Here is a 16716-nt window from a genome sequence, read left to right as displayed (position 1 = left end):
CACATGAAACCACTAGTTATCACATAGCATGTATAAAATTTTTAGATAATATATTTTGAAAGATGGATAAATTTGCTAGATTGAAAAGAAATTGGTTTGGGGTTGTTTTTGGAAATTAGATTTTTTCCCCATCAGGGTAAATGATTATGAAGTTGAACACCCTACTAATCATTTCTAAAAAGATGCTGAACAACATAGATTTACAGGGAGTAAAATAAGACTAAGCTTTGGTTTATAGGAAAGATATTAAATTATGTTTTGATTAGCAAATGGAGAGGCAAAATTAAGCTGGCATAAATGAACAAGTGTACAGAAGGAAACTGATATAACTGCTCTGAAAGAGGTCTGACTACTGGACCAGAATGGCAGTGATTGTAGGAAAGAAGGTGACCAGTTTCATGTGGTGTTGGGTAATCACTGTTGGTAGGGAGAAGTTGGACTTGGGTCTTAATATGGAAATGGAAGAGTTATTCCTTACAGAATATTGTGGCAGATTGTACCACATGATCTCTTGGTTCTAGACAGTCCTTTAGAAAGACAGTGCTTCATTTTACTTTGCAAACAGTGTAAATGTGACTGGAGAATAATAATACCACCTATATGTTATCTATTGCTATGTAACAAAGTACTCCAAAGTTAGCTCAGTTGTGTCTGACTCTTTGCAACCCCATGGACTGTTAGCACTCCAGGTTCTTCTGTCCCTGGAATTTTCCAGGCAAGAATACTATTTAAGCAATAGTTGTTATTTCACACTTTTTCTGAGGGTTGGAAGTACAGGAGTGGCTTAGTCTGTTAGGTCTGGCTCAGGGTTTCTCATGAGGTTGCTTCCAAGCTATTAGCCAGGAAAATCATCATATGGTTTGACTGGGCTAGGAAGATCCACTTCCAGGGCCATTCATGTAGTTGTTCGCAGACCTCAGTTCCTCACTGAGTTTTGGCCAGAGGCTTCAGTTCCTCACCACTCAGGCTTTCCATATCTTGACATGGCAGCTGGCTTTTTCAGTGAGTGAGGAGAGAAAGAGACAGAGATGGAGGAGGCTTGGTGGTAGAGAGAACACCCTCCACCAAGGTGGAAGCCACACTCTTTTATAACCTAATCTCAGAAAGGGCAGTCATCATTTCTGCCATATTCTATTAGTCACACAGACCAACCTTTCCTCGTATCAGGGGACTATAATACACTGAAGAACTTTACTCATTGACTTGTTTCTCAGACGTTGAGAAGAAGAAAGCAGGGGTTGGGGGTGTAAAATAATGCACAGGGAGGGAGAGGACAAGAAGAGTCACATATTTTTGTAATCTGTCTGTCAGCATCTATTAAGAGGATTACTCTGACAGTGTTACAGGAATTACTAACACCAATACTAGGAGATTCAGGTCAGCAGTTGATTGCATTGCCTTAATTCTGTTCTTGTCAGTTCTTCAGTTGATTAAGTGTCTGCTAAATTCCAGGTTTTGTGCTATACCTTAGGGATAAACAATTGGTACCACCCTGTTAGGTTGACAGTGAAGACCTGAATCTAAACAGTTACCTTAAACCACATGAAGTGATTGTGGTGGAGCTGGGTACACAAATGAGGATATAGATAAATCTGCCTAGGACAGGAGTATGCAATGTTGGGTGTTTTAATTGTCTCTTATTTTCTGATTTTATTTACCATTGTTATTTAGTCACTAAGCCGCATCTATTTGCAACCCCATGGACTGCAGCACACCAGGCTTCCCTGAGTGCCTCCCAAAGTTTGTTCAAACTCATGTCCATCGAGTCAGTGATGCCATCCAAGCATCTCATCCTCTGTTGCCCCGTTCACCTCTTGCCCTCAGTCTTTCCCAGCATCAGGGTCTTTACCATGGTGAAGATGCATTACTTTCAAAAACAAGAGAACTTTGAATAAGTTTCCTGGAAGGAGATGCAGGGGTGTCAAGCAAAGATCGCAGCGTGTACAAAGGCACAGAGGCTTGAAAGGCCAAAATTCAGAGTATTTAAATAAGTAAGCCAGAATGGTAGGGCAAAGGAAGGAAGCTGAAGATGAGCTGCACAAGTCAGGTGATAAAGGACATTGGCCTGCCATGCTGAGGTATATGGCTGCAGGACAAGAAACTGCCAGGTTTGAGGGAGGGGAGTAACATGGTCTTTGCGAGCCATATAGAGAGAATGGCTGGGGGAGCAGCCAGTGAGGAGGCTTTGCAATTAATTCAGTCAAATATGAGGGCTTGCATTGTGAATTGTGAAAATCTCAATGAAGACGTGAGAGATAGTTCAGTCGTGCAGCTTACCTGAAATAGTAGCTTCATGTGACTTCCAGTGTCCACTGAATATTTGGAGCCCTTGTACACCTAGAGTGACTATATTAAAGCTCAAAGAGTTACTCAGAGTTTCCACTGAAAAGTGAATGAGCCGTGTAATATGTTGATTGATGTATCCTTTAATAGTATGGAAAGGTAAAAACTCTTTGGATTGATTGCCACCTGGTTGATTGCTTACCAGGTGGCACTAGTGGTAAAGAACCTGCCCGCCAGTGTAGGAGACATAAGAGATACAGGTTCAGTCCCAGGTCGGGAAGATCCCCTGGAGGAGGACATGGCAACCGACTCCAGTATTCTTACCTGGAGAATCCCATGGACAGAGGAGCCTCGTGGGCTACAGTCCATGGGGTTGCAGAATCAGACACAACTTGAAATGGATTTTGTGGGAGTTGAATGCTTGTGCATTAACTAGGGAGTAACTAAATGTCCTCTGTCTGATCACGGATTTCTATTTTTGATCTGGAAATTTGGGTCACTATAAGTATAGAAAAGTTTTACTTCTGTGAGTTTACATCTATAGAATTATATATATATACACACATGATACATTATATGTATTATATGTATATAACTATATATGATATGTATATATATATACATATATATATATGATAGTGTAATTTCATCCATGAACAGTCAGAAAAGTCTAAAGACTGGGTGGACCAATTTGGGGAGTAAAAAAAGCCCATTTGTGAATCGTTCAAATGAAAGACTGGACTGTCACTTAGGAGAGGCTTCATGGAAGGAACCCAGGCATCCAGTGTTGATTTACTCATATGTTCAACCTTTATTGAGCATCTCTTGTGTGTCTGGTACTGTGCTAGGGATCAAGAATTCAAAGCCCAGTGAGTCTTCTCACTATTTAAATATGACAGATGCTGTGATAGAAACATAGGTTGTGGAAGTTGGGGATAGTTGGACTCTGTTTATCCCGAAAGTGTCTTCCAATATTGTATGAAGGGGCTTGAAGACTATTAAATCCTGTAGCCATCTGTGTGATACATAATTATAGGCCAGCCAAGAAATACTTATTTCAATCTGTCTTTTCTGGGACTTCTAAAAAAACTTTTACTCATAGTTTTTGGCTTTACTTGTGTAAAGTAATAAATATGTACTTTACTTGTGTAAAGTAATAAATATAAAGATGCTTTAAACAAAAAAAGTCTACAGTGAAATTTGAATAGCCCAAAGAAATTTGAATGGTTAAAATTTAATTTCTTTCAAACAAACAAAAAAAAAAATTTAATTTCTTTCTTAGGCCCAGAATTTGTTCCTATAACTCAGTTACTGTTCCTGTAGTAGGAACCCATAAATTACCACCTCTATCTCTTCTAAATTATTCGTTAGAAAAGCACAATGAAATATAGATATTTCATATACCACATTACTTTCATTTGGAAGAGAGACTGTTTGGTATGGATGTTGAATTTACCCAATTTTTATTATCTTAATAGCATTACTATCCTTGAATGAGAGGAAAGGAAAAGGATAATTTGTAAGTTAAATGCAAATAGTTGGTTTGCAATTTGTCTCTTGCTGTGTGGCCAGTTCTAAACATCGGGTAACTGTAAAATAATGAGGCTACTTTATCTGAACTAAAAAGTAGTGAGACTGATACTAGTCACACTCAGGACTAGGCCTTAATAAAAATAAGAAAATATGAAAGAAATGGAAAAGATTGAGGTCATTTTCTAGTTCTGTAGAAAGGTGTACTGATACAATTAGAGAACAGAAGAAAGGAAATGTTTAAATTCATGCCTTAATGAAATGTTTGTGAATTAGAGAATTAAACCTTTAAAAGATGCATGTGGCTTACTGGCAGATCATTAATTTAGCCTATTTGTAGAATGTCCCGAGTATAGGAATTGCTTTTGTCTCTTTATAGTCTAATGTTAAGGAAACTGGTTTCATATATACTTAGAATTAGCTTTCTTTATTTCTGCCTGCAGCTATTGATCTTTGGTTTGGCTCATCTTAATGTTTTGTGGATTTTTTTGTTTTATTTTTGAGACTCAGTTTCCAAGACTTCATTTAAGAGTGTGTAGTACAAGTCAGTAGGCTTTGCTTTGAGGGACTTTCAAAATCCTAGAATCCTGTCCCTGATTTTTTTTTTTTTTTTACTGTGTTTTTTTTCATTTGTGAAATTTGTGTTAGTAGAAGTACTTAATTAAAATACCAAGCAGGTATGAAATGGAATCAGTAAAAATGATTTTAGGAATATTTTATAAATTAAAGTGCTATATAAATATTATATGACAGTAATTTATGCAGTTTATCATAATTGCTCAGAATCTTTTCAAGAAAATTAATTCTTTTGTCTGGTTGTTCATATATCTTTTCTGTATACAAGAGTATCACCTCTTTTGTCACATCACACATATATATACATATGTATCCTGAATTCAGATGAATTAAACTCAAAAGTACATTGATTCCCTAACTTGAATCCTAGACCAGTGGAGTGTTACTTTTGTAAATAATGCTGATTTCATTTTGGCTAATGTACTTGAAATTACATATAATAATGAAAAGACTTGGTTTATTTTGAATGTAAATATAGTCATCTCCCTAGTTATTTGGTATTTAATACCATTTCATATCTGTTTTTCTTACCACCATCACTCTCGGGTCTTAAAAAGTAAATTTTGAAGAGTAAATAACTATAAATAATTTTAGTTTCAAAGTCATTTAAAAAAATATTAGAGATTTGCCATCTGCCTTTAGTATAATGAAAGAGAGAGAGGTACAGGTATAAGGTGACTTCCTGAAGGGTGACAGCACCAATAGAACTTACTACCTCTTTCGCAAGGTCATTGTAGGTGTGGGCTTATTGTGAGAATTCATGCCTGAGCTCAGCCTGTCTTGAATTAACCTGATAGAGCCTAGCAGGACACTGTTTCCATTTAGGAGCTATTCCAGGACATTAGTTAGGTGTTTTCTCCCTGGGCTGGGCTTAGGGCAAGCTTTGCATGTTCTTAAACCTAATGGTATTCCTGACACACAGAGAAACAGATCTAAACACTTATCTGACTCCGGCCAAATGGGTTTCTTAAGTGTCATTGGACTAGAGGTGGGGTCTAAGTGAAATCTCCCGTGACAGCTCCAAATTCATTTCACTTTGATATCAGACCAATTTCCATAGTTTTATTAGAGCTTAATGGGCTTCATTAAATGATCTGAATTACTTTCTCAAAAAGGCTTTTTTCTTACCAGTTTATGTAGTTGACATTTTCTGTCTCCTTACACATTTTAATTGGAAGATGTAGGTGTCCTTAAGAAAGGACATTCTTACTAAATATTGAAACTTATTCATATAGAATTGAAATGACCTCTGTAGAAGGATGGTAGAATTTCATTTATCATAAACTTGACCTTAAAAAATTAAATAAGATACAAAACATTAGTAACATCTTCATGTTTGCTTATAGGAAAATATCAGTAATATTGATTGGCAGAATTTATGGGAACAACAAATGCATGTAAATTTGGAGTTTTTCAACTTCAAATAATTTGCTAATAATTTTTCCCTATGATCCTGTATCTGGATTCTGGCAGGAAATAGCTGGGACATTCAAAGGGACTTGGAGAAAACTTAATGAAAGGACCTTTTTACAGATGTGTGGGTAGAGTTTAAGAGAGCCAGTGGGAACAGAAATAGAGGGAGCTATTCAATTTTCTGAGTCCTGAAAGAGGAGGAAGAGGGCAGTTAGCAGAACCTGGAAAGAGTCATAGCTATAAGAGAGGGGCCATGTAACAGAAGCTGTGACCAGGAGTGTTAGAATGTACCACCAAAGCTGCAGTCCCTCGGGAGGAAGCCAGGAGAAGTAACATCCAGATCTTTCTCTCCTCCAATTCTCTGATCCTCTGTTGGTGCTGCCCTTTGGGCAAACACAACCAGAAGTCAGAAGACAAGGGAGCCTGGACAGTGCAGGCAATAGAAGCCACTCTTCAGGGCACAGAGCAGGCTGAAGAAAAGGCAGCAGAGGTGAACTTAGAGGAAGGCTGCTCTGGACAGTTTCCGAGTAGGGAGCTTGAGTATCATGCATTTTTGTTCAGAATTAGTCACCTGAAGTATGAGTTGGGCAAATCCAGTTGGGATCTGTGTTCCTCTTAGAAAAAATTAGAATTTGAGTGGTCAGATCTCAACTCATGGATCATTTATAATTCCACATGGTTGCATTTAACTTTTTTTCTCCTCTCTCTCCAGATTACAATTCCAAGACCTTCTGTGGCATCTACACAGTCGACTTCAGGAAGTTTTCATTATGGTCAGCAGCCAGAAAAGAAAGACCTTCATACCATTGAGCCCACTGTGGAACTTTACTCTCCAAGGGAGAACTTCTCTGGCTTGGTTGTGATAGAGGGCGAACCACCTAGTGGAGGAAGCAGAACAGACTTGGGGCTTCAGATAGATCATATTGGTCATGACATGTTACCCAATATTAGAGAGTATGACAGATCCCAAGACCTTGGACCAAAAGACCTTCCTGACCATAACAGACTGGCTGTGAGAGAATTTGAGGGCCTCCCTAGGGAATTGGAAGAGAAAAGCATTCTTGTAGGGTCAGATAATGAAGAAGAGAAATTAAGTAAAGGGCAGCATTATATTGAGATCTCCCCTCTCCCAGGAGACTTGGTAACAATGGAAAGGGATCATTCAGCTACTAGTGAACCTCTTGATGTGACAAAAACACAGACTTTTAGTGTGGTGCCAAATCAAGACAAAAATCATGAGATAATGAAGCTTCTGGCAGTTGGACCTTCAGAAGTATCTCCACGAGTTATTGACCCATACGTTGAAGAGCAGATAGGCCAGGTGGCAGCAATGCAAAAAAGTAAGATATCTAAGGAGGATGACATCAGGGGTGAAGATTTGCCAAATCATTCCGGAGACCTCTCTACTTTTTTGCACCAAGAGGGTAAGAGAGAGAAAATTGCTCCTAGAAATGGAGAGCTATTTAATCCTGTTTCAGAGAATGAACATTGTCCCCCATCCCGGAAGGATGTGGTTAGATCATCCTTTGTAACTAGACACAGCCGAATCCCTGTTCTAGCACAAGAGATAGACTCAACTTTTGACTCATCCTCTCCAGTCTCTGCAAAAGAAAAGCTCCTCCAAAAGAAAGCTTGCCAGCCAGACCTTGTCAAGCTCCTGGTGGAGAAAAGGCAACTCAGGTCTCTCCTTGGGGACCTCTCAAGTGCCTCTGATAAACTGCTAGAGGAGAGATTAGCCACTGTTCCTGCTCCCTTTTCTGAGGAGGAAGTCTTCACCCCCTTTTCAAGACTGGCTGCAGAGTCACACCTGAGCAGGTCAGCCGAAGACAGCTTTCTGGCACCCATCATCTCCCAGTCCAGAAAGAGCAAAATTCCAAGACCAGTTTCATGGGTCAACACAGATCAAGTCAATAGCTCAACTCCATCTCAGTTCTTGCCTCGGCCACCACCCGGAAAACCACCCATGAGGCCTGGAGTAGAAGCCAGGTAACGCTGTGTCCTCTCCTTTGTTAGTGTGCAGCTTGATTTCTGGGTCTGCTTGATGACGCCAAAGGTTTCATCTCTTCACTGCTGCTTCTGATCGTCTGCCTCCTTCCCTGTCTCTCCCAGCTGTACAGCACAGTGTAGTTGAGGTGTTCAGTTTGACCCCAGTTACTTCTTAGCTCTCCCACTTTCTAGTAGTATGAACCCAAATTTCCTTATCTGAAAGATGGGTAAAACATTTGCTTAATTGTTTTGGGAGGAGGAAATCTGGTAGCATATGTCAAGAACTTTGTTTAGTGCTTATTAGCATGAGACAAAGGTTCTCTTCTCCAGTCCATTTTAACGAGATAGTTGGTAATTTTCTAGTTTTGTCTAGTCAGAATCCCATTATAACAGATGTCATTATGATATCAAGTTCTAGGGAAGAATCAGTTCAGTTCAGTTCAGTTCAGTCGCTCAGTCGTGTCGGACTCTCTGCGACGCCATGAATCACAGCACACCGGGCCTCCCTGTCTATCACCAACTCCCGGAGTTTACTCAAACTCATGCCCATCGAGTCGGTGATGCCATCCAGCCATCTCATCCTCTGTCGTCCCCTTCTCCTCCTGCCCCCAATCCCTCCCAGCATCAGGGTCTTTTCCAGTGAGTCAACTCCTCGCATGAGGTGGCCATAAGAATACTTGTCTATAATTTGATCAATGAATCCCGGTAACAGTTGCATTTATCTGATGATAATGAATTAAATTTAAAAAATCCTATAGGGAGTTTCCCTACATCTGATGATATATAGAACCATACATAATAAAAATATTGCCTTAATATTTACTATATGGTATGCTTGTTTATTGAAATATTCTTATTTGTAGTTGACTAGGGAGTGATTTTATTTTGAAGAGGGGAAAATAATTGGGAAGTAATAAACCAATTAAGAGTGCTTTTCTTGGAGCCATTACTCACTTTTCACAAAGTAGTATGGTCTAAACCCTTGGAGAAGAAAGTGAAAGGATAGCCTTAACAATAGCAAAGTGAACATCAAAATAAATTTACATGAAAATTATAGCCTGTTTTAGATAACACAGTAGGCCTCCATCTGTTACAAAAATTTCTGAAGTATATTAAAGTGAGGTTCTATCTGTATTATTACTCAGCAGAAGTTGCTATCCTTACCTAAAGTAAGTTCAGTTTTGACTTGCCTTAGGGTTTCTTTCAGGTTCGAAGGTAAACATTGGACTTGAAATGACCATGGGACTAAACTTCAACAGGAAAAACAGTGATGAATAAACAGCAGTCATTTAGCTGAGACATTTTAAAAAGATGATCCCCTGAGCAGTATTCACACATCCCCCGCTTCTTTTTTGCTTGGCGTCTATGCTTAATAGAGATAGTATATCTGTGTATATAGCTGCTTTCAAAGTATAGCTACTTTGGACTGCAGCTCAAGTCCAAATCTTAATTATCATTTACTATTTAGAACTTTGCATGTCCCTTAAAAGAACTTGGTAACTTGATAACAAAGCCAAATATGTGGCATTGTGTCAGATACTACACAGCTGACCAGCCTGAAACTCGGGAAATTCAGTGGGAACTCAGCTTTCCCACACAGGTCCTGGCATAGAGGCATTGTCTTACTCCATTCTAGTTTTACTATAAGATCCATGAAGTTAGGCTTAACCAGAATGAATTCCTGTCATTTGTCAGTGTAGGTAGATGATGGGGAAGAAAGAGGAGAGAAAATTTAGAGAAAAAAAAACACTGTAACTTGTTCTGACCTATGATGGTGATGTGGCTATATATGTCCCCTGCATCCTGAGGTGCCAATACAACTTGGAAGTTTTTCTTCTGGTTTCTTCTGTGAGGAGTGGCATGTCAGCAGTTTGAGGTTTAAATTCTTATACCAAATGGATTTTAGATAGGCCAAGACAGAAAGACATTTAGGGCAGAGGAGACACTGCTATTCATATGAGTCTTTTCTATATTTGGAATTCTGGGCCCAAGCTTGTTTGCCAGTAAGAAAGGCAAACAGTCCCCAAACCCAGCTCTCCTGAATCACAGGCTATTGTGAGGGGCAGAACTGAGCTATTGTCAGGGGCAGAAACTGAGGCCCAGAGAAACCAGTGACTACTCTTTTCTTTTGGAAATTATTAAAGAAATTGAAATATATTTTTATCTGCAGTTCCTGCTATTGGTGAGTACAGTTGGTGTTGAAGACATATTGTAGAGTTTAATGTTTGCATAAGTGCATGTAGAATTCCTGCCCTAGAAGCCTTAAACAAAATGGTTTATTCTCTCTCATGTGCTAACATGCTTAGAGACATTTCATTAAGTAAATCCTGAAATGGGAAGAGCTAACGTGCTCTAAGAGGAAGGGGACTAACAACAAGTAAGTGCTTCTGGATGGCAGACATCCAGTTAAGTACTTTATGGCACTTGACTGCTCAGTAACCCTGTGAGATAGATAATATTCGCATTCAAAGCTGGGAGAGGTGAAGTACTTGTCCACGGTTATACAACTGATACACGGAAGAGTAACTCTGCGTCCTCTGTTTCCTGATTTGGACTCACATCATACATATTACATATTGGAGAAGGAAATGGCAACCCACTCCAGTATTCTTGCCTGGAGAATCCCATGGACAAAGGAGCCTGGTGGGCTACAGTCCCTGGGGTCGCAAAGAGTCAGACACGGCTGAGCGACTGAGGCACACACGTACATATTATGACTGGGACATTGTGACTTGCTGGTCTCAACTGGTGAATTAAAATGAAACTAATTATTCTCTGTTCTCTTAAGGCTCCGCAGATATAAAGTCCTAGGGAGTAGCAATTCCGACTCAGACCTTTTCTCCCGCCTGGCCCAGATTCTTCAAAATGGATCTCAGAAACCCTGGAGCACTACGCAGTGCAAGAGTCCAGGAACCCCTCACAATCCAAAAACACCACCCAAGAGTCCAGTTGTCCCTCGCAGGAGTCCCAGTGCCTCTCCTCGAAGTTCTTCCTTGCCTCGCACATCCAGTTCCTCACCATCTCGGGCTGGACGGCCCCACCATGACCAGAGGAGTTCATCCCCACATCTGGGGAGAAGCAAGTCACCTCCCAGCCACTCGGGATCTTCCTCCTCCAGGAGGTCCTGCCAACAGGAGCATTGCAAACCCAGCAAGAATGGCCTGAAAGGATCCGGCAGCTTCCACCACCATTCAGCCAGCGCTAAAGCCCCCCCAGGGAAGAGTAAGTCAGCCAGTAAGCTCAGCAGATAGGAGCTGGGCCGCATCTCTCTGAAAGGTGTGCGATCTTCCTCCTAAATCTGATGCATGTGTGTTCCTGTACTGTCTATTTAAAAAAGAAAAAAATCAGTGTTGATCTTCTCTCACAAAAGAAAGTAACTTGATAAATTATTTATAAGAAGATATAAATATATGATAAGAAATTACCTAAGGCAGGCAGCAAGCAGATCAGGAATCAGTGTCTTTGCATAGGAATGGGCCATCCAGCACAATCAAAAGGGGTGAAACTGGTTAAATGGACTCTCAGTTTTTAGATGCCTTCAAAACAAAAATGTTGAAGGTAGGTGGTAGATTGGAATTTTAAGGGGTATGGCCTGGTTTTTTAAAGGCTCTACTCAAAGACTATATAGCAAAAGTGAAACTTCTAGTATTTGCTTTCCAAAACTTCCCAGCCTTGGAGAGTCAAAATCACTCCAATATTCAAAGTATGTGAGAAGTGTGTGCTGGGGAGCCAGCGCTTGGATGCGTTTGGCTGATGTGTTTATCTAGTGTATTGAGAGTTCATACCTTTACTTTGCCTCATTCCTAGTACCCTCCTTGGATTTCACATTTTTTAAAGTTGGTGTTTGCACCTGATCCAGTCTCTCTTATTTTAACACATTCTAATGTGCTTTTAGCAGCACATGTTAAGAATTTAAAATCCAATTATTTTTAATCTCCTAATATTTATCTTTGGAGCAACAGTTCTTAGTATATTTTTATTGTGAAAAATAACTGGTGAAGATTAGGTGAAGGACGGCACAGTTAACTAGAACCACTTTCAGGCTTTAGTGCTTTAGGAAGGGGGGCCGAGTGTGGAGTAACACTCTTCGAGATAGAAGACCCTCTTCCTCTGTTGTTTCCTCCTTGTGGAAGGAAAACTGACCAGAGTAGTAGACCTTGCTTCCTTAAATACTCTAGGTACCAGCTCTTTCTACTGTCAACCTCCAAGACAATACCAGGAAAGTACATTGCTATGGAATGTGACTTTATGCTTTTAGAGCTTTAGAAAGAAACATAGGAAGAAATTAGGTACAATGAGGCTTAAAATTATCAAACTTTGTATTTTATATGTTTAGCCAAGAAGGAATGAGTACCTGAGGAAATAAATTTAGGGTCAGTATTTATCTGTTAAGGTTTTATTACCTGCTTCTCCTGTGTTTTAGTTTGAATATTTGGGCTTCTTGACCTGATTTACATGTAGTCTTAATTTATAAAGCTGTCAGGAGGATCATATTTGTCTGATCTCACTCTTTGCTAAGAGGAACCGATCAGAGTTAAATTATACTAGACTTTTTAAATGGGCTCTTTTGTACTTTGTAGTTTTTGTGTTGTAAAGACCTCATTAAGGTCAGGTAAATTGGTCTGCTTGCTGTTGAAATTTGCCTTCTAGCAAACATCTGTGCTTTCGCTTTGACCTTGTATTTGCTGCCAAACCTAATATGGTTGAATTGGAAAACAGAAAAAGAAAGATATTTCCTCACCAAGTGAATATATTCTAATGCTGCATCAAAGCTGCCCTGAAGCTGCACTGACTGAACTTTTCTTGTTCTCTTTATCCATGTCGAGCTTTTTGAAAAAAACAAATGAAAAACTCAAAACACTATTGAGGCATATATGGTCTCCCATAAGAAATGTAGCATAATGTGGAATCTTAATTTCTCTCCGGTTTCAAGACTACAGAGGAATGCAATAGATAAGACATATTTGCTGTTTAACTAAAGCAACTGTAATATTGGAAGACCAATCCTTTGTATTATATTGTATAATAGTTGCTAAAACACTACTTGCATGTCTTCATGGTAAATTATATAAATATTTATAAATATATAGAGAAACATATGCTTATATAAACTCATTCTTTCTCATTCTCCATTTGTAATTTCAAGATCACAGATGGTGAGATTACTTTTTACTGTGTGCCTCGTGCACACTTGGGCCTTGCCTATCTTCATTTCTGAAAATCTGTTCTTGGCATGTGACACTTAAGATTCTTTTTGCCTTCCTTGTGTATGTGCAAAGGTTGGCAGTCTTTTAACAGGCCAAGATAGGTCATTTAATTTTCATTTTTAAAAAATTTTGATAGGGGAAAAAATTACTAGGACAGCTTATAATACTGATTCAGAGGTTTGTCATGTTAATCACATAATTCTCTCCTATGGTTAGAGTGGATAAACTGGGTTGATAATCATGGGTCTACCATAAATAGATTTTTTTTTTTAATCTCTTAAAAAATTACCATTCTGCTTTCCTCTTTTCATCTCACTTTGTCAGGGGCGGGGTGGAAGTAAGAAGTAATCTGTAATTAAGAAATTATCTCGGTTTTCCTGTTGTATTAGCAAAATTGTGCTAAAAGTAGCCAGCTTTAAATCCTGACCCCTCTAATCAGAAATGTGCTTGTGGTAACTATTCGAAAAACTGATGAGGCTGCAAACTGTAGTAAGTGTGCTATTTTATTTCTTACTGGTACTTCTCTGCTAGAAGTTAAACCTGATAGTGATGACAACACAGCAACTGAAAGTTTTTTCTCTTTCTTGAGTCCTTCCGTTTTTCTCCCAGCTTTTCCACTGTGTTGCCCCTTTTTCTAAATGGCACTGTCAAACTCAAGATCCAGAGAGAGAAAATTTTGCTGTGTAAGAATGTTTTATTTTGCACATAGAGAAAAAGAGTTAACCAAAGATATTTCTGCTCTGATACTTTCAAAAAAAGACTAATTATATCTCATGTATCAATATATCCACTTAAAAGGACTGTCTTGTATAGAGATTTACTCTGCTTTAAAAAAAAAAAAAAAAACTCTACGGTTTTAGATGTCTTGGGCTAAAAAGAGAAGTTGGCAGCCCTGAGCAAAGCACGTTTGGCACAAGGGTGTTTGTTTTTATTTCTGTATGATACAGAAAATGAATTGGGTTTTGTTGTTATTGTTAGTTCTGTTTAAATTTATTTTTATTTTTTTTAGTGATGGCATATTTCACATTTCAGTGACATAGATCATCCAAGTAATTCTGAACCAGTTTGGTTATTCTAAGATGAGGGACTTGGCTATCCTTTAAAGTCAAGCCAAACTATATTAAGAGTAGTATGGGGAAGAAGTTAAAATTATCTTTTGAAAACCAAGTGCCTCCTAGATTCTTCTATCACAACAAAATGGTTAGTTACCTTGTCACGCTTGCCCTTACCCTCCCTTGTCCAGTCTCTGGAATGGGTGGAGCAGAAGATGAAATTAGCCATAGCTCAGTCTCTTTAGGTAGCTTACTCCTAAATTATGCTGCCAAATCTCCAGGGTGTATAGATTGTTTGAAATATTAAAATTCCACGCAGCAGTCTTTTGCACAGCTTAAAGGCATTTTACTTTAACGTACAGTGAACAAAGAATGAAAATTGGGTCATATCAAATTTAACTGTAAAGCACAGATCATAAACATGCTTGAATGGTGAGTCTTAAATAGACACTGTTACTCTCAACTGTGGTGTGCAAGCTGGCCTTGCTGACAGCAGCATAGTTACATTCTGTTTTTTAAGTTGCATGTTGTGAAGTAAAATTTTTTTTTAAGTTGCCAAGTTAATCAAGTCCTAAATAACTAGCAAAATGGTAATTAAGACCCACTGTTGCCATTATCCACTCTGTATTGTTTGCTTTGAAACACTAAACAAATCTCAGCTGCTTACTAATCCGGTGGACTAGGGTGCAGTATCTCTGTCTCTGTCACTCTTAGCCACTACGGGAACTTGAGGTTCTTCTGTAATCATCAGAGATTCCTTCCAGGCCACAGATTTTTATGTGACTGTTTCTATGGTTATATTTAATTGACAAGGAAAAATGTTGGTGCATGTTTCATAAACCCAGACAGATAGTTAAAACCATAGCTAGTTTTTATATATCCAATAGCTTTGAATTAAAAACAGATGCTTCTTCCCTCAAGAGCAGAGGATTCTTTGTTCTAGGAACGACATTCTTAATCTAACATTAGAATTGGTGATAGGAGAAACAGGATCCAGAATTCAGAATTTAGTGGCTTAAGGGAAAAACGCATCTTACTTTGGCTACTTGAAAACACATTTATTTGTAAGTAAGTCTAGATTTAGCCTTGAAGGTCAAAATTTTCACATTTTAAAACTTTTTCATTCCTTGATATCAGAGCGTGACATATGTTAGCGAACTATTTGTTTTGTCATGTTTATATGTTTTGGAATTAAGTTATATGCATTCACTGTTTTAAAATCTGCCCATTTCTGTTTGTGTATATTTACCACACATGTGTTGGGACTTTGCCTAAAGGAGAGAGATTTCAGCACCTGTATCACTGAGGAGATAGAATGGTTGATGACAACTATGTTGTTTAATTTTCTTGAGTTTGGTACTATAGACAGTTGTTTGCAGAATAGTTCATCATCTGTGTTCTAACAAAGTATTCAGGATTAAGGCATGTAACCACTGTGGTAGTCCTCACATGTCAATATGAACCCAAGTTCAGAAATCACAGGTGCATATTTAGACCTTAACTTAGAGATGGGAACAAGAGGCAGTTCTAATCCGCAGACCATACAGAAAGAGTAGTTCATGGGAAGCCCCAGGTGGTTGGTTGTTAGGACGTCCCACTTCATCCAGTAGAACTCTGGTATAGAATTCAAGGACGTGAGAGTAGTGTGGAAACATATCATGGGATATTCTCCAGAGTTTGACTGTCTCTCTGGAATCATGAGAAATTTAAGCCAGTTAGATTCAGGAGACTGCAGAATCTGTTGCCAGCACTGCTAGGGAGAACTGCAGGCAATAAATGGGGAATTCCTGTGGTTCTTAGGTGACTCCAGCAAATGGGACAAGGATCCCCCTATTGATTTAAAGGGAAATTTGGATGCTACACACCTCAAATTCTTGTGTGGACATGAAATGATTATATTATATTCTTGACCCATCAGTATATTTTCTAGTTCAGTTGTGGTTATCTGTTCCAACTTTGAAAACATAAGCTTGATATTTAATTACTTCCCTTAAGCAGATCCGAAAATCAGAGTATGTGACAAGATCAAAGTCACCTTGACCTGATACACAATCTTAAAACACTAAAGAGCCAAGTAGAAACCTTTACTCAGTAATGATTTGATGATTATTTCCATAGATTTTGCTGGATCCTTGGTCTTAAGGAGACATGTAAAGGAAGTGAAGCCTTTTTCTTCATTGCCCTGTGAAACTTTAATAGGATCTGCCTCTTTAATTGAAGGGACAGTATGGGCACAGTATGTATCTCGGATACTCTGGGCCAGGGATTCTGCGTTCCTTGACGGAGAGAATAGGATTCCATGAGGCAGACCTTTGAGCCCATGTTGACTATAGAACTTGCTGACATAATTTTACACACTAATGATAGGAAATTTTCTCTTTCTTTTCAGTAGTTTAATACATGTTGTGTACATAAGTGTTCACTCACCAAGTTAAAAACACTGGGTAAACCTAGTTTTTATATAGACTACCCCTGCCATATATTCCTTCCACCCCACCCACCCACCCCCCGCCCTTAAAATATACACTTCAAATCCTTAAAAATTCCTGTATGGCACTTCATCATCCCTGGGGTCTGTCTGGGTGTTCTTCTCATCCACAAGGGATAAACAAACCTACCAGAGCTTGAATGTAGTTTATTTTAGGGATCAACGCAGGGAAGGGATTTTT

General features: G+C 38.9%; 1 protein-coding gene across 7 annotated transcripts in view; it reads left to right on the top strand.

Annotated features, from left to right (window-relative positions):
• TTBK2 (tau tubulin kinase 2) overlaps positions 1-15757 on the top strand; it is a 95706-nt gene extending 79949 nt beyond the window's left edge. For all 7 annotated transcript variants that reach the window (XM_043471598.1, XM_043471597.1, XM_043471595.1 and 4 more), the window contains 2 exons: positions 6515-7788; positions 10577-15757. In XM_043471598.1, coding sequence (XP_043327533.1) covers positions 6515-7788; positions 10577-11039 — 1737 coding nt within the window. In that variant the 3' untranslated portion in view covers positions 11040-15757. The remainder of the gene's footprint in view (positions 1-6514; positions 7789-10576) is intronic.
• The last annotated feature ends 959 nt before the right edge of the window (positions 15758-16716 follow it).

The sequence above is a fragment of the Cervus canadensis genome, chromosome 6 (genome assembly GCF_019320065.1).
Source record: "Cervus canadensis isolate Bull #8, Minnesota chromosome 6, ASM1932006v1, whole genome shotgun sequence".
Classification (NCBI taxonomy): Eukaryota; Metazoa; Chordata; class Mammalia; order Artiodactyla; family Cervidae; genus Cervus; species Cervus canadensis.
This window is presented reverse-complemented; position numbering and strand designations above follow the sequence as displayed.